Genomic DNA, 17,807 nt, shown 5'->3' on the forward strand with positions numbered 1-17,807 from the left:
ATATAAAATAAATCCTTCAAAATTTGCCTTAGTTTGATAAATTTAAGTTTAAGTAGTAGTAAGTATTTTCCTTTAATTCGTTCTCTCAGATCCCATTATCCCATTTCATTAACTTTAATCTTTTTTAAAAAAAAATTAACTTTAATCTCCATATTTTCTTTTTTGACACGGACGCACACTCTTAACCAATTCATTATTTTTTTCCAAAACCAAAACTCCATTTTCACCATCGTCCTATATTATCACTTCCCCACTCCTTCTCTCTCTTCAAAAGAACCCCTTTCTCTCTCTAGATCTCTTTCCTCTCGGAGGATTCCGAGGGTTTCTTCTTCATCGGAGATCTTCCGTTCGCTATCCCTACAGATCTCGCCGTCATGGCGGCCGCTAATGCTCCGATCACTATGAAAGAAGCCCTAACGGTAGACTATTATTCATGTTTAACTTTTTTTTCCCCAACGATTTATTGCAATTTCATATTGACAGTTTAAAATTGATTGATTTTCCTACTCTTACTAGTGTTTCACGTGTGAATTGTTGCTTAGTACTGTGATTTGAGTTTGATTGAAGATCTGAAACCCTAGGCTATGATATTGTCTTAAATATTTGAACTTTAGTTTCTATCTGATACTAGAATCTGGATTTAAATTTGTATTTTAATACGTTAGAAATGTAGCTCAGAACTTTGATATTAGTTCATTGCCAGATCTGAATCCTAGGTTATGATATTATTTTGGATTGAGAACTTTATGTTTCTATAATGAATTTAAAATCCAGATTGAATTTAGTATTCTTATTAGTATTTCTGGCAACTTGGCACAAGCTAAATGTAGCTTAGAACTGTGATTATTTTGTTACGAGATCTGAGGACTTGGTCATGATATTATTTTGGATCGATAACTTTAGTTTATATTTGAATTTTAAATCTAGATTGAATTAGGTATTTTAATACGTCTGAAATGTGGCTTAGAACTGTGATTGGTTCATTATAAGATCCGTGACCTCAGTTATGTCTATGTGAATTTAAAATCTGGATTGATTTCGTATTCGTATTAGTGATTTGGTAGCTTAGCATGTGTGAATTGTGATATTACTTCATTACTAGATCTGTGACCTATGTTAGGATATCATTTTTTTTGGATGAAGTAACAGTGTTTTCATTAAAGGCATCAAGAAGATGCAGACAAAAATTTACAAAAGGGTAAAAGACTGCTCAGATACAGGATATCATTTTGGATTGAGAACTTAAGTTTTTATGTGAATTTAAAATCTGGCTAGAATTTCATATCTTTATTAGTGTTTTATGCAATATATCATGTGTGAAATGTGGCTTAGAACTGTGATAAGTCATTACCAGATGTGTGAACCAGGGTATTATGTCTTTTGGACTGAGAACTTAAGTTTCTACATTATTGTTAAATCTGGACTGAATTTCGTATTCATGTAACTTTTTCTGTGAACATAGTATGTGTGAAATGTTGTGGGAAACTACTTCATTACAGATCTGCAACCTAGGTTATGGTATTATTTTGAATCTGGAGAGCAAGAGTATATGCGAAATCAAATATATGACCGAAATTTCGTATTCTTGTTAGTGTTTCTGGCAACTTAGCACATGAGAAATGTGGCTTAGTTCATTACCAGATCTGCGCCTAGGTTACAATATTCTCTTGATTTGAGAACTTAAGTTCTATTTGAATTTAATGTCTGGAATTTTGTTTTCTTGTTAGTGTTTCTGGAAACATAGCACGTACGAAATGTGGCTTAGAACTGTGATTTTAGTTTATTCCCTGATCTGTGAATTAGGTTATGATATTATCGGGAATTGAGAACTACAGTTTCTATGTGAATTTTAAATCTGGATTGGATTTCATATTCTTATTTGTTATTCTGGCTGGCTGCTTAGTATGTGAAATGTGTCTTTGAATTGTGATATTATTTCATTACTGGCTATAGGTTATGATGTTATTTTGCATTAAGAACTTAAGTTTCTGTGCACCCAAGCCCTAGCGGTGAATGTAGTGGGAGGAAAACCATGAGTGTCTTAGAGCCCGTTTAGCCAAGCTGCTAAAAACTGCTAATTTTGAAAAGTACTTTTGTTCAAACGTGATTTTCGAAAAATTATCTTTGGAGAAAAACAAGTTGTGTTTGGCCAATTCATTTGAGAGGTGCCTTTTGCAATATTTGATAAGCAAATTGTGTTTGGCCAATCTTTTCAATAAGTACTTTTTAGCATCAAATTACAGAAACAGGACAGTAAAAGCTTACTGTACAATCAATATTATGTAAAACATATTTATTATAAAATAATTTAATGAGTTTTTATTTTTATTCAGTTAAAATATAAAGTAAAGTATATATTAAAGATTTTAAACAATATATTTATCCAAAATAATAATATTGGGTATCTGGTATTATTACTTACTGTTTAAATGATGAATTAAATATATCAAATACATCATTAATTCAGTATACATTAAAATTTTACTCCATAATTCACTATCTAAATATAAAAGAAAGATTTATTTATAATAGAGAGACTGTTCCAAAGAGGAATAGGAGAAGGAAAAAGAAATACGATTGAAATAAAAAAGAGAAGAAAGGGATGATAGAAACAAAAAGGAAAAGGTTAAATTAATGAGGGATTTTATGGTGTTTTCTGACAAAAAAAGTACTTTTGGCCTACTATAAGCTTGGTCAAACATGCTCTTACATTCAAAACTCAGCGGAGGCAAAAAACCACTAGGCCGATTTCTTCCCATCTGCCTAGCTTTTGGTGGCAGAATAACCCGATATCGGTGAAGTACTTTTGGTGCGTGCAAGCTAGCATCGCCACCACTGCCATCCAAAACAAAGAACTTAAGTTTCTATATGAACTTAAAATCTCATCGTATTCTTAGTAGTGTTTTTGACAACTTGGCACATCTGAAATGCGGCTTTGAACTTTCATATCAGTACACTACCAGATTTGTGACCCACGTAAGGATATCATTTTGGACTGATATTTTAAGTTTCTTTATGAATTATATAGCTGGACTGGATTTCGTATTCTTATTAGTGCTTTGGCTTCTTATTACTTGTGAGATGTGGCTTAGAACTGTGATAGTTCGTTGCCAGACTGCGAGCTAGTCATTGAGAACCTTTGTTTTTTATTCAAAGATAAAATCTGCATCGAGTTTTGTGTTCTAATTAGTTTTTTTGGGCAATTTAACGCGTGAAGTGTGGCTTAGAACTATGATATTAGTTCATTCCCAGATTTAAATATGGATTGAATTTTTCTTGTGTCTGTCGGTGTTGCAGTTGCAAAGTATAGGGGTTAATCCGCAGTTCATCACGTTCACCAATGTTACAATGGAATCAGATAAGTATATATGTGTTCGGGAGACTGCACCACAAAATAGTGTGGTGATTATTGATATGAACATGCCTATGCAGCCATTGAGGCGTCATTGGTCGTCTATTGATGCAGGGCTTTACCTGCTAGTTTTACTATACCAGCCATCTATTTCGTATTTCGTATTCTGTATTTCATATCTCTTATATTGCTGTTATTTTATTATGCATTTTTATGGTACTAATATATCGGCTCCTGTTGCTTTTTTGAGCCGAGGGTCTCCTGGAAACAGCCTCTCTACCCTTCGGGGTAGGGGTAAGGTCTGCGTACATATTACCCTCCCCAGACCCCACTTGTGGGATTATACTGGGTCGTTGTTGTTGTGTTGTTGTTGACTTATTAGGTTTGTTGGCTTATTCAGACTTTCTAGTGAAAAAGCTTTCCTTCCCCTTCTTATTCATCATCTTGATATGCAAAAGAACTTGCAACTAGGCAAAAGACGACAGGAATGACAGCAAATGTACTTTTGGTTATCAAATTAATGAATAAGGGACACATTGAGATACTTATCTAAAGAATAAAAAAAAGGATACGTTAAAGTTGATTAGGATTTGACTTTGTTGTGTTAGTGATTTCCTTCTTAAGGAGGATTTGAGGTGGATATCACCTTGGCAAATGAGAGTGACAGAAGTAGTATGCGCAAGTCATCGTTCTTCACTTTTTAGGGAAATGGTGAAAGGACTGCTCTGCCACTGCTGATTTTTTTTCTGTCCTTTTATGTTTGCTGACGAAGCAATCGTCTATCCTCTTTCTCTTGAAGCTCAAGTCCCAGGAACTACTCAAGATCACTTGCAAATTTTTAATATTGAGGCAAAGCAGAAAATTAAATCACATCAGATGCCCGAGCAGGTAATAGCTCTTTTATTTGATTTGCTTACTAGATTCTTTTAGCTGCAGCAGTTCTCGACATCTGAACCTTTAATGTGCATTATTTCATATAACTTTCAATTTGTTGTATGTTCAGGTTGTTTTCTGGAAGTGGATTACGCCAAAGATGTTAGGTCTTGTCACACAATCCTCTGTGTACCATTGGCCAATTGAAGGTAAGGTTTTCTTTTTGCTCTTGCGTCTACACTCTTAACATTGTTGGCTTTTCTTCCTCCTGTTTGCCTGGAGAAGCTCTGTTTTTCCACTTATTACTGTTTTCACAATTTTTTAATGGTCGACTGTCTGCCCTTAAGAATCCCTAATTCTCTTTGTACAGGTGATTCTGAGCCTGTGAAGATGTTTGATAGAACAGCCAATCTAGCTAACAACCAAATTATCAACTATCGATGTGATCCTTCAGAGAAATGGTTGGTTTTGATTGGTATTGCCCCTGGTTCACCTGAGGTGTGTACTGTTGTTATGCTATGTTGCTAATGGAAATCTTATTTTTGATGTATACTTGGGGTACCAGATTTTGCTTCTCCCACCAACACTGTCATTGATGTCGTTAGGAAAGGGGGAAACTGGGAAAAGTCATATAGGGTTGAATGGCTTCTTACCTTTTGTAATTCATGTGATTCTTACATGTGTGCGTTGCATCATCGCCCCTCCATTTGTTGTAACATACATAATGGCCAATTTGGCCACATTCAACTATCATGCTGCAAGAGTTTTCTTCATCTCTTTTTTTGGGGGGTGGGGGCAATGCAAGTGTTTACTGCTGGACTGTTGGATGCTTCCAGCTGCAGCAAGTCAAAATGACCATCTTTAGTTTTGAAAATTCTTTTGACAATAGGGCAGGGATTTGGGTATTAACAAGGTTATTTCCACTACCAATAATGGACCAAAAGAACTTTAAGCTCAATAATATGTGGCTGTTTGAACTCTGCTATAGATATGTTTAATCATGATATTTGTTCTGGTTCTGGTGATTTCTCATGATTTTAATATTCAGTGAAGATTTACGATTATCATTTGGCTTTCCATTTTGATTGGTACTGTTAGAGGCCCCAACTGGTCAAAGGGAATATGCAATTGTTTTCGGTGGATCAACAACGCAGTCAAGCTCTTGAGGCTCATGCTGCATCATTTGCTTCATTAAGAGTAAGAAAAGCTCCTCCAAACAATTTCCCCATTCCCAATTTGTCTGGTGGCCTTGCTTCCACATTTTCCTGCTCTGAGTGTTGTATGCTTTAATCAGGTACCTGGAAATGATAAGGATTCCATACTAATTTCTTTTGCCTCGAAGACCTCAAATGCTGGACAGGTTACATCAAAGTTGCATGTCATTGAGCTAGGCGCGCAGCCAGGTGAGTACCTCCCTTTTTTTTTTCCTTTTCTCTTTTCATGATTAGTTTAAGTTGAACATTGTTTAACTGACTTTCTGCAGAGAACAAGTCTGTTATGACTCTGATCGTTTTTCTAATGAGTTGAAAATTTGCAGGGAAACCCTCTTTTTCAAAGAAACAGGCAGATCTTTTCTTTCCTCCAGATTTTGCTGATGATTTCCCAGTTGCCATGCAGGTTTGTTTTCTCCCTGTCTGTTATCTGTGCTGTCTTTTCTTATTATACTAAAAGAATTCAGCTTCTTGTAACACAGTTCCTCTGTTACCTCTGCAGATATCTCATAAGTATGGTTTAATTTATGTCATCACAAAGCTTGGGCTTCTGTTTGTCTATGATTTGGAAACAGCTACTGCAGTGTACAGAAATAGGATCAGCCCAGATCCTATTTTTCTGACTTCAGAAGCTTCATCTATTGGTGGTTTCTATGCCATCAACAGACGAGGCCAAGTTTTGCTAGCCACAGTAAATGAAGCAACAATTGTTCCTTTTGTCAGTGGCCAAGTACGTATGCTTTCGTATCTTTCTGGTGTCATGTATATTTCTGTAGATGCATTTCCAGTACCGTAAATTTTGTTAATCTATGACCATGAAAGACATAAAATTTTGTTGCAGTTGAATAATCTTGAGCTTGCTGTCAATCTTGCCAAAAAAGGAAATCTTCCTGGTGCTGAGAATTTGGTAAGTTAAAATCACTATCTTTTGAATTGATTTCTTGATTGGATGGAGATTGGAGTGTCAAATGATGGTATCTCTTGCCTCTGAAAACTTTTCATACTTCTAACTAGTATGTGCTACAAATCATGGTTTTTGCTCTTCAACATGCATCTCCTTTTTCTAGATCAAATGTGGACTTAGTTAATTGGTTGTATTGATATCATCTTCTAGAACAATATTTGACAAGGCTAATGACTTTACATTACCTGAACTCTCTTACTTTGATTGGTGTGTTTAGCAGTTGGTAAATTTATTAAAAGCAGTGGTTCTGATGGATTCAACATGTTGAGAGTTTGTTGATGTCTGCTATTTACAATGATCTCATATCTTATTAATTTTGTATTGCATCAGGTTGTCCAGCGCTTCCAAGAGTTGTTTGCTCAAACCAAGTACAAAGAGGCTGCTGAGCTTGCTGCAGAATCCCCACAAGGCATACTCCGTACACCAGATACTGTAGCTAAATTTCAGGTATTGGCTGTGTTACCAAGTCCATGTTGTTCCCTATCAGATATACTGCTCTTCAAGGTCGCCGAGAGTCCCAAAATCAATTTAATATGTGTCTTAGTTGCTTATCTTGTGAAAAGTAATGTGTTATGTTATCTTATTTGCAGAGTGTGCCCGTTCAAGCAGGGCAAACACCTCCTCTGTTGCAGTACTTTGGTACACTTTTGACAAGAGGGAAGCTCAATGCTTTCGAGTCTTTGGAACTTTCACGACTTGTTGTCAATCAGAATAAGAAGAACCTCTTGGAGAACTGGTTGGCTGAGGATAAGCTAGAGTGTAGTGAGGAACTTGGCGACCTTGTGAAGGTTAATTACAGGACTTGGCATTGATTGATTCATTTTTTCTGTTGTTTACTACTTTTAGTTGGTTTCTTTTTCTGCAAGTAGTCCGTTCTTTAAGGTACTGACCACAGTAAGCTGTTTTGTTGTAGACTGTTGATAATGACCTTGCCTTGAAGATATACATCAAAGCAAGAGCAACACCAAAAGTTGTTGCTGCTTTCGCTGAGCGCAGGGAGTTTGACAAGATTCTGATATACTCGAAGCAGGTTAGTGATACATCTTTTGCTGTGGTCATTACTGACTATTTTTTATTTGTCTGAGCTTTAATCCAGTTTTAGACTGCGTCATATCCTTCTTATATAAGAACATTCAGAGATTCGATAACTCATTGTTTTTTCTTTATACAGGTTGGATATACGCCTGACTATTTGTTCCTTCTTCAAACAATTCTTCGATCTGATCCTCAGGTATGCTGGGAATGGTTTTACAAGTCATATGTTTATCAGGCCGTCTATCTCCACAGGCTTCATGCGGTCAATTTAACGGGATTAAGTCATCGTATTAATGTCAAATTCAGTCTTTGACATGGTGCAAAATTTTGCATGCGTTTTATTCTTTGAGGGTGTATCTCTTATTCAATTGGATCACTTATGAAATATTGTTCTTACATTGGAAACATTGCATCTTTATGCGCAGGGTGCTGTTAATTTTGCGCTCATGATGTCCCAAATGGAGGGAGGGTGTCCTGTTGATTACAATACAATTACTGACCTATTTCTTCAGGTTAATTTACTATTTAATGATGTTTAATGCACTGATTGCTGTCTAGAACCCTTTTACAATTTTTATGAGGTGTAATATTCCACCTGATGATGATTCTCTCTTTCTTTTCTGACATCAGAGGAACCTGATCCGTGAGGCAACAGCATTTTTATTGGATGTTCTGAAACCTGACCTTCCAGAGCACAGTTTTCTGCAGACTAAGGTTTCTCTCGCTTCTCATTAAGAGACATCTTTCTGCTCATACATTTCGCTCGGGCTGTAATGTTCTTCTGTACAGGTCTTGGAAATCAATCTTGTGACTTTCCCAAATGTGGCTGATGCTATATTAGCCAATGGAATGTTCAGTCATTATGATCGACCACGAATCGGTCAACTTTGTGAAAAAGCTGGTCTTTACATTCGGGCATTGCAGGTTGACTGGTTTTCAACATTTTTGACTTTTAACTTCCCCTAAGATATGGCTAGCAAGTTGGCTGATTTTGTATGTTTCTGCAGCACTACTCTGAACTACCTGATATCAAGCGTGTTATTGTTAATACACATGCTATTGAGCCTCAGGTTGGTATGCTCCAGTGATCGTATTGACTCCATCTTGATGGTTGTTGGGTGTTTATTTAGCTATGTTGTTTGTTTCAGGCTCTGGTTGAGTTCTTTGGGACTCTCTCACAAGAATGGGCGCTTGAGTGCATGAAGGACCTTCTGGTGATCAATATCAAAGGCAACCTTCAAATAATAGTTCAGGTATTCATATGGTGTTATCATATATTATTTGTGAAGTCTGTTAGAAATATGCACCAATGATGCATTATCGTTCTTTGGGAATTGTGACGTACTCGTAACAGCATACCTGATTATGCTTGCGTTTATATCAGGTTGCTAAAGAGTATTGTGAGCAGTTGGGTATTGATGCCTGCATTAAGCTTTTTGAGCAATTCAAGTCTTATGATGGGTTATACTTCTTCTTGGGATCATATCTTAGTTCCAGGTGTGTACTGATGTGACGGGACATTTTGGATGGGCTATTTTTAAGTGTTAGTCAATAAATGATTTTTTTGGGCCTTGTGCAGTGAGGATCCTGATATCCACTTTAAGTATATCGAGGCAGCTGCCAGGACTGGACAAATCAAGGAGGTTGAGCGCGTGACTAGAGAATCTAACTTCTATGACCCCGAAAAGACAAAGAACTTCTTGATGGAAGCCAAACTTCCTGATGCCCGACCTCTGATTAATGTTTGCGACCGTTTTGGTTTTGTTCCTGATCTCACACACTACCTGTACACTAACAATATGCTACGATATATTGAGGGTTATGTTCAAAAGGTTTGTATGACTTCTGTGTAGTGCTTGCTTAATTGAAGTGTTTCCTAATATGTGAATTACAAGCTTCATCCTCTATGGAACAGGTCAATCCAGGAAATGCTCCTTTAGTTGTGGGACAGCTTCTAGATGATGAGTGTCCTGAAGATTTTATTAAAGGCTTGATCCTTTCTGTTCGTTCTCTGCTTCCTGTTGAGCCCCTTGTGGCTGAATGTGAAAAAAGGTTTATGTTTATCCCTGTCACAACAATTTTTGGATTGTCATGTTAAATCTTTGTATTAAGCTTATCCTGTTGGTTGTCAGGAACCGGCTCCGACTGCTTACACAGTTTTTGGAGCATCTTGTCAGTGAAGGAAGCCAAGATGTCCATGTACACAATGCTCTTGGTAAGATCATCATAGATAGCAATAACAACCCGGAGCATTTCCTCACGACCAACCCATATTATGACTCACGTGTTGTGGGTAAATATTGTGAGAAGCGCGATCCGACCCTTGCTGTTGTTGCCTATAGGAGAGGGCAATGTGATGAAGAACTTATTAATGTAACAAATAAGAACTCTCTGTTCAAACTGCAAGCCAGGTTTGTTTTTGTTAGTCTCCAACTGTTGGTTTATCAGATTTTTGAAGATGAACAAACCATATTATTATAATGTTTTTAGGTATGTTGTTGAGAGGATGGATGGTGATCTTTGGGAGAAAGTTCTTACACCTGAGAACGAGTTTAGAAGGCAGCTTATAGATCAAGTTGTGTCCACTGCTCTGCCTGAAAGCAAGAGTCCAGAACAAGTATCTGCAGCTGTTAAAGCTTTCATGACTGCCGATCTTCCCCATGAACTGATTGAGCTTCTTGAAAAGATTGTGCTCCAAAACTCGGCATTTAGTGGGAACTTTAATCTGCAGAATTTGCTTATCTTGACAGCCATTAAAGCTGATCCATCTAGAGTTATGGACTATATCAATAGGCTTGATAATTTTGATGGTCCTGCGGTCGGGGAGGTTGCTGTTGAAGCCCAACTCTATGAAGAAGCTTTTGCAATCTTCAAGAAGTTCAACTTGAATGTTCAAGCGGTCAATGTTCTGCTTGACAACATCCGCGATATAAATCGAGCAGTGGAGTTTGCGTTCCGAGTTGAAGAAGATGCTGTTTGGAGCCAGGTGGCTAAAGCTCAACTCAGAGAGGGATTAGTGAGTGATGCTATTGAATCATTTATTCGTGCAGATGATGTCACCCATTTCTTGGATGTCATTCATGCTGCAGAGGGCGCAGATGTTTATCATGACTTAGTGAAGTATCTGCTGATGGTTAGGCAAAAGACTAAGGAGCCCAAGGTTGATAGTGAACTCATTTATGCTTATGCTAAGATTGATCGATTGGGTGAGATTGAAGAATTTATTCTGATGCCAAATGTTGCTAACCTACCAAATGTTGGTGATCGCTTGTATGACGGAGCCTTATATGAGGCTGCAAAGATCATATTTGCTTTTATTTCAAACTGGGCTAAGTTGGCAAGCACCCTTCTAAAGTTGAATCAATTCCAAGGTGCTGTTGATGCAGCACGTAAAGCAAACAGTGCAAAGACTTGGAAAGAAGTCTGTTTCGCTTGTGTTGATGCTGAGGAGTTCCGCTTAGCTCAAATTTGTGGGCTTAACATTATAGTTCAGGTACCTTTTTCATTTCTCTTTTATTGTGCTTGTCAGTATTTCTGTTGAACTTGCTCATTTAAATTGTGAAGGAGATCTTCTGGATTACCGGTGATAGGCGGTGTCTGTTTTTTTGATTTTGCAGGTAGATGATTTGGAGGAAGTGAGTGAATACTACCAAAACAGAGGATGTTTCAATGAATTAATCTCTCTTATGGAGAGTGGGCTCGGTTTGGAGCGTGCCCATATGGGTATCTTCACAGAACTTGGTGTCCTTTACGCCAGATACCGTCATGAGAAGCTCATGGAACACATTAAATTATTCTCCACCCGTCTTAACATTCCTAAGCTTATTCGTGCCTGTGATGAGCAGCAACACTGGAAGGAACTCACATATTTGTATATGCAATATGATGAATTTGATAACGCTGCCACAACTGTTATGAATCATTCCCCAGATGCTTGGGATCATATGCAGTTCAAAGATATTGTTGTGAAAGTTGCTAATGTGGAGCTTTATTACAAGGCCGTCCACTTCTATTTACAAGAGCATCCCGATCTCATCAATGATCTTTTAAATGTTCTAGCACTTAGGGTGGACCATACACGTGTAGTGGATATAATGAGAAAGGTCTGACTTATCATTGAAACCCTTTACTTACTAGGATTGTTTGGATTACACTCTTTAGTATAGATTCTTATTAACCCTTTCTTTTCTTTTTCGTGTGATTGATACCAGGCGGGTCACCTTCGCCTAGTGAAGCCGTATATGATTGCCGTACAAAGCAACAATGTTTCTGCTGTGAATGAGGCCCTTAACGAGATATATGTTGAGGAAGAAGATTACGACAGACTACGTGAATCAATTGAATTGCATGATAACTTTGATCAGATTGGGCTTGCACAGAAGGTGATGGCTGGTTGTACTAAATTGTCTTTCTCCGTAATTAGCATATGCCTGATAATAGTTCCATTTTTGTGTTCCACTTGAGCAGATAGAGAAACATGAACTTCTTGAGATGAGGCGTGTCGCTGCTTCTATATATAAAAAGGCTGGTCGCTGGAAGCAATCCATTGCTCTGTCGAAGAAAGATAATCTTTACAAAGACGCAATGGAAACAGCCTCGCAATCTGGGGATCGTGAACTTGCTGAGGAGTTGCTTGCTTACTTCATTGAACAGGTACCAGTTAGGATTTCAAGATTCACCCATGCATATCCTCCACCTCTGCCCCCAACCACTACCAACTACTCCTCAATCCCAAAATAGTTGGACTCAGTCACATGAATCCTTGGTATCTGTTTAGCTCTATTTGGACCCGATTTTGATAATCAAGAATGTCTTCTGATAAAAAGTAGAGGTTATCTGACTCTACTGGTTCTCTCCATCTCATACATATTCTCAAAATTGCATATATACATATGTGTGTGTGTGTGTGTGTATATATATACATATACATATATATTATCTTTAAAAAACTAAAAAGACTTTTGGCAATTTCAAGAACTAATATAAGTGTGTCAACACTGGCTAAGCTTTCGCGACTATTTGAGAAACATGAGGGAAGAGATGAAAAGAATCCACAGAGAATGAAACAAAAAAAATCTTGCATTGGTGCCAGATGATTCTGGCATGTAATAACACATCAGTTTGTAGTAACTGTTTATAAACCATGAATTCTCGCATAAGGTTTGATGTGATTGTGGGATAAATATCTGGTACCCATGGAGTTCTTGATCATTTGTTATTTGGAAATTTTATTGCTAATATATAGGTAACGTGGTTGGTTAATGAGTCTAGCTTGTAATCACTCAATCAATTATGCTTAATACCAAACTAGTTGGGATCGGCTATATGGATCCAACTAGACTTTATTCACATTTGCTGTAGACTTACTGCAACCCTCCTCTATGTATTTATGCTTTCTGAGGATCACATAGCAGAGTTCTCGTATTTATGAATTATCATTTAGGAAAATTAAGGGAGAATGTATCGTATTTTTCTTGGAAATGATATTGCTACTCCAGGAGTAGGGCAACTTGGATTGTAATAATTGTGCATTGGTTAATGCTCATCGTATTTATGCTTTTTTGTGCTTTTGCAGGGAAAGAAAGAATGCTTTGCATCATGCCTATTTGTTTGTTATGATTTGATTCGCCCAGATGTTGCCCTTGAGCTAGCATGGATGAATAATATGATTGACTTCGCGTTCCCATATCTATTACAGGTGCTCTCTGAAACCTTCCCCAGATCTGTCTGTTTGTTCGGTCGTGCATTTGCATGTTTGCTTATCTACTTTTAGGGAGAGCTGTATCTGCATTTGTTGTGTCCTTTCCTCTGGTAAACATATTAATATTATTTCACTGTTTTGACAAGTCTATGTCCTAAACCCTTGATCTGCCTCTGCATTTTTTTGAAGATAATAATTTTTTTGATCAGTAACTAGAACATGATAATTTTTTTCATTAACCTCTGTTATTGTGCTGTGTTCTTCCTCTTTTACCTTGTCATTATGTTTGAGGGGAAGTACCTGAAACTTTGCATGTTTCTCATAGCTCTCTAATTTGTACCTTCTGCGTTCTCTGTTTATTCCCCATCATAGTTTTGCTGTCTGCCTCAGTTTTTTTAATTATCAGTAGTCTGTTGTTATCTGCATCCGCATTTTAACTTGGGTCTCTCTCTCTCTCTCTGGCACAGTTTATCCGTGAATACACTGGCAAGGTAGATGAGCTGATAAAAGATAAGATTGAGGCTCAAAAGGAAGCAAAATCCAAAGAGAGTGAAGAAAAGGACGTTATTAAGCAGCAGGTAGTTATTGACTTGTCTATGATGTCAACTAATTGCACATTTTCCTTGCTTTTAGCCTGGAGTTGACCAAAGTTGCACAGTATTTTAATAATGTTTTGATAAGTGCCACATCACATGCATGCCTGTGTTATATTGACAGTCTCTTTTGCTATTACAGTCTCAAAGTTACCTTGCTAATCCTGTTCATTCTTTTGGTGCAGAATATGTATGCACAGCTGCTGCCTCTGGCTTTGCCTGCACCGCCGATGCCTGGTATGGGAGGTGCTGGTATGGGTGGAGGTTTCGCTCCACCCCAACCACCTCCAATGGGTGGAATGGGAATGCCTCCCATGCCTCCATTTGGCATGCCACCCATGGGTTCCTATTAATTTGATGGGGTGTTACCACAGGGGTGTAAACAAACTTCACAAAGAGGATACAATCTGGACTGTTTTTGGTTTCTTTTATTTACTCTTGCCCTTAGATTTTTATCTATTGCCTTGCAGTTAGTTGCTGAAGTGCACAAGTGGAGGATAGATGAAATAATTGTTTCTGTTGTGTCATAGTGTGTTGATATCTCCTTGTAATATTCTTTTTAGAAGAGGCATTTTTTGCAGTTAGGCAACAAATTGAGGATATTTTGTGATCTTCACAACCGTGTAAAGATGCGCTATATTACCTTTACTGGTTTTCTGGGGTCAGCTAAGGTTCTTCAGTTCCCAAGTGTTGTAATTTTTCCAGGTATTCTTTTGGATACAATCTTGTTGAATGTTTTGTTTTGGTATGTTACACCCAGCCGCTGTAAATGAGTACTTATTTACTTCTAACGCTTTCAGTCTTTCAGACATCCTAGTTTGGGCAAGTCTTTATCTCATTTTTAACTATAGTTGTGTCGTGTACCATGCAAGGTTTTGTGGAGTGGAGAAAATGACCTGAAAATTTTCTGTTTCAAGGGATGCCTAAAAGGAGAGGCAAGTAAAGCATTTGCTTGAGGCCCTAAATTTTGAGGCTCCAACAACTTTTGATAGTGCGTTTTAAGATTTTATTTTCGTTTATATGATATTTGAGTTTGTGCAGAAAAAGTACAAAATATTTATTTAAAATAAAAAAGAAAAGAAAAGACGATGGCCTACTTTGCGACTGAAAAACGACTCCTAAGAAAAACGAGACATAAGAATTTGGAAAATAAGAAAAAATTACCTTGACGTTGAAAATGCTGTTCGATTAGATCTAGTCACCACTTCCCTCCAAAATTATTCATTTCCTCTTCACTTACCACATAATAATCCATGAATTTCCTAAATTGTCACTTCTAGTATTCCGTTAGGCACTAGTGAAACTTCCAAAGTGCTAACAAGATAATTCATTAATTCTAGCAGACATCAGAGACTTCTTTGAAGAATTGAACAGGAGCACGAACAACAGGTGATAGAACTCCATAAACAATTGTAGATTTCCCATTAAGAAAAATGAGTGTCTCTCTTGAGTACAAACAACAACAACAAGCCCAGTAATTTCACACAAGAAGGGTCCGAGGAGGGTAAGACGTACACAACCTTACCCCTACCTTAGAAGGGCAGAGGGGTTGTTTCTGATAGACCCTCGGCCGGAGAATGGAGGAAAAAAGTAATGGCAACAAGTAGGAATAACAAGAAGATAAAAAAGACCGAAGCTAAGAAAACAGTTAAACTCTAGGTAGCAATAGCAATCTTGAGTACACGATGAAGTAAATCGACAACGTCAATTCAAAAGGTGAATTCCCAGAATATGAAGTAAATCAATATTGTACTGTCGAAATAAAGAGGGAGATGAGGAAGCTGATCCTTTAAATATACTTCAAGATCAAACTATTTATGTTCCCGAAAACTTGCGGATACCTGCTGTCAATTTTATTTGGACGGCGACAAAGTTGCTCAGAGTATATTTAAGGGACCATTTTGAATCTATCCCAAACATTAGGGGCTACTTTTGTCATTTTATCCCAATACTTCCATCTCTAGTTCTCTCCAATAAGTAGAGGCGGATCCAGAAATTAAATACTATGCTTTCAATTTTCAAGGCTTTTAGCATTGAACCCATTATTATTTTAAAGTTATGGGTTCATTTCTTACTAGTTTTGCAATTGCAATGAATTTTTTTATATAAACTTTTACTTCGCGTTGAAAACTATGAGTTCAATTGAACCTGTCGGTTGAACACTACGTTCGCCCATGCGTGCAACAAGTACTTATTGAGATTTATAGAGTTGCACATCCTGGAATAGAGATAAAGGGAAAGAAGGCACGGTGGAGAGATATTTCAGTAATTAATTATGAAGAAAAAATTATAACAAAAAGTAAGAATCTCATACAATTTAGTTTGTTTGGTACACAGGACAACAATATCTTACAGTTTAGGTTGTTCGGTACAAAGGACAAAAATCATAAGTACAAACTCTTGTAAAGACATTGGATTCTTGTAATAAGATCAAAACACAAAATTTTGTAGTGGAAATCAAATTAGAAGTAATTAAGGTTATTTAGGTGGGCAGTAAGTTGGTCGAAAAGCCAAAGGACCAGCAGTATAAATTACAGCTTTGTAATCACTTCTGTCAATTGTCTTGTCTTCAAATCTGAGTTTTGCACCATTGAGTCCATTGTTAATATTACTAAAAACATTGCATGTTTCTAAAGGAGAAGAGACCAATTTCACACGACATGAATGTAAAGGATGGTCTAAATAAGAATGTCCCATTTCAAAACCTTGTAATTCTGCATAGAAATAACCATATTCATTTGTTTCAAATGGCTTGTAAAAGTTTACTCTTTTCTTGTAGGTTTTGCAAATAACACTCACTTTAGCTTTTGGGATTGGCTTAGCTCCTGATAATGACCATGATCCGTAGTTATCGCAACTTTGGCAATAAACCATACCCTCGATCACCACGTTTACTGTCGTCTCCATTGGCTTGGCCGGGACATGAGCATACGCGAATGTCACTGGAAAGAACAGAGCAAGAGGGAGGGATGAGACGATTAGGATAACTTGGATTTTATTTTCCATCTTTTTGGAAAGATGTGGAAGAGATTATGTGAGTTTTGGAATGTTTGGTTGATGATGTTGAGGGAATTGAAATGATTCATATATATAGTTATGAGACAAGAGGGGTTGCTCTGATGGTAAGCAACCCCCACTTCCAATCGAGAGGTTGTGAGTTCGAGTTTCCCCAAGAGCAAGGTGGGAAGTTCTTGGAGGTAAGGATGCCGGGGGTCTATTCTCTCTACCCTAGGGTAGGGGTAAGGTCTGCGTACACAGTACCCTCCCCAGACCCCACTAAGTGGGATTATACTGGGTTGTTGTTGTTGTTGTTGTTGCATATATATAGTTATTGGCATTAGTCTGTTTTTTTTTTTGTTGTTGTATCACTGACGTGAAGACTACTAACTGTATTCGTTAAAGTTGGAAGATTCATCCTAGATTGGTTGCTAACGTGATGACCATTTTCCGAAGTTTATAGTTTGATATAATAATTGATGAACTTATAGGGGTTGACTAATCTGCTTATTAATAGGATTTAAGTTATATATATCGTTCAATTTAGAGACTATTTCCACTATCAGTAAATTAATATCGATTTTTACTATATTAGTAACAATTAATACCTATTAAATATAATACGTGCAATTACCTATTGCACGACTTGACTTTTTAAATTTTATTTACACCATTAATACATAATTTAAACTCTAGCCTTTTATGCACGGATATTTGTACAAGTAGTTTTGTACGTGCATACCACTTTAGGAGGTTAGTTTGGTAATGATGTATATTATAGAGAAAATCTCACTTTATACCCATTAATTTCAAACTATTTACCCTTTAATGTTCAGATCCAAACTATTTACTACTCCTATTCATGCGCCCCAAATTATTTACCCGTCTTTATTTTATTCCTCTTCTTCTTCTTCCTCATTTTACCTTCCTCCAATTTTTGAAGTTCACGACTGATGGCTTCTTCGGAGGGAGGGGTTGGTTGTAGAGTCGCCTGGGAACAAATTCTTACAACTTTTCTTTTGCCCAAGTCTTATCACCATCAAGAGTCATACCAGCTAGATGTATTGGTACAACATGCACT

General features: G+C 37.2%; 2 protein-coding genes across 2 annotated transcripts; one reads left to right on the forward strand and one right to left on the reverse strand.

Annotated features, from left to right (window-relative positions):
- The first annotated feature begins 240 nt into the window (after positions 1-240).
- Positions 241-14,520, forward strand: LOC104211205 (clathrin heavy chain 1). Its single transcript, XM_070174246.1, has 30 exons — positions 241-419; positions 3,298-3,448; positions 4,110-4,240; positions 4,356-4,434; positions 4,596-4,723; positions 5,324-5,422; positions 5,520-5,628; positions 5,763-5,842; positions 5,939-6,166; positions 6,278-6,343; positions 6,731-6,847; positions 6,991-7,188; positions 7,314-7,430; positions 7,572-7,631; positions 7,861-7,947; positions 8,066-8,149; positions 8,225-8,359; positions 8,443-8,505; positions 8,584-8,688; positions 8,820-8,932; positions 9,015-9,267; positions 9,351-9,487; positions 9,568-9,846; positions 9,926-10,928; positions 11,053-11,538; positions 11,647-11,817; positions 11,903-12,088; positions 13,011-13,133; positions 13,604-13,714; positions 13,915-14,520. The coding sequence occupies exons 1-30, from the start codon at positions 375-377 to the stop codon at positions 14,080-14,082; spliced, it is 5,112 nt and encodes a 1,703-aa protein (XP_070030347.1). The 5' UTR covers positions 241-374; the 3' UTR covers positions 14,083-14,520.
- A 1,687-nt stretch (positions 14,521-16,207) lies between these two features.
- LOC104211204 (non-classical arabinogalactan protein 31-like) lies at positions 16,208-16,735 on the reverse strand. Its single transcript, XM_009760219.2, has one exon. The coding sequence runs from the start codon at positions 16,733-16,735 to the stop codon at positions 16,208-16,210; it is 528 nt and encodes a 175-aa protein (XP_009758521.1).
- Positions 16,736-17,807: the final 1,072 nt, after the last annotated feature.

Source organism: Nicotiana sylvestris, chromosome 5 (assembly GCF_000393655.2).
Source record: "Nicotiana sylvestris chromosome 5, ASM39365v2, whole genome shotgun sequence".
Taxonomy (NCBI): Eukaryota; Viridiplantae; Streptophyta; class Magnoliopsida; order Solanales; family Solanaceae; genus Nicotiana; species Nicotiana sylvestris.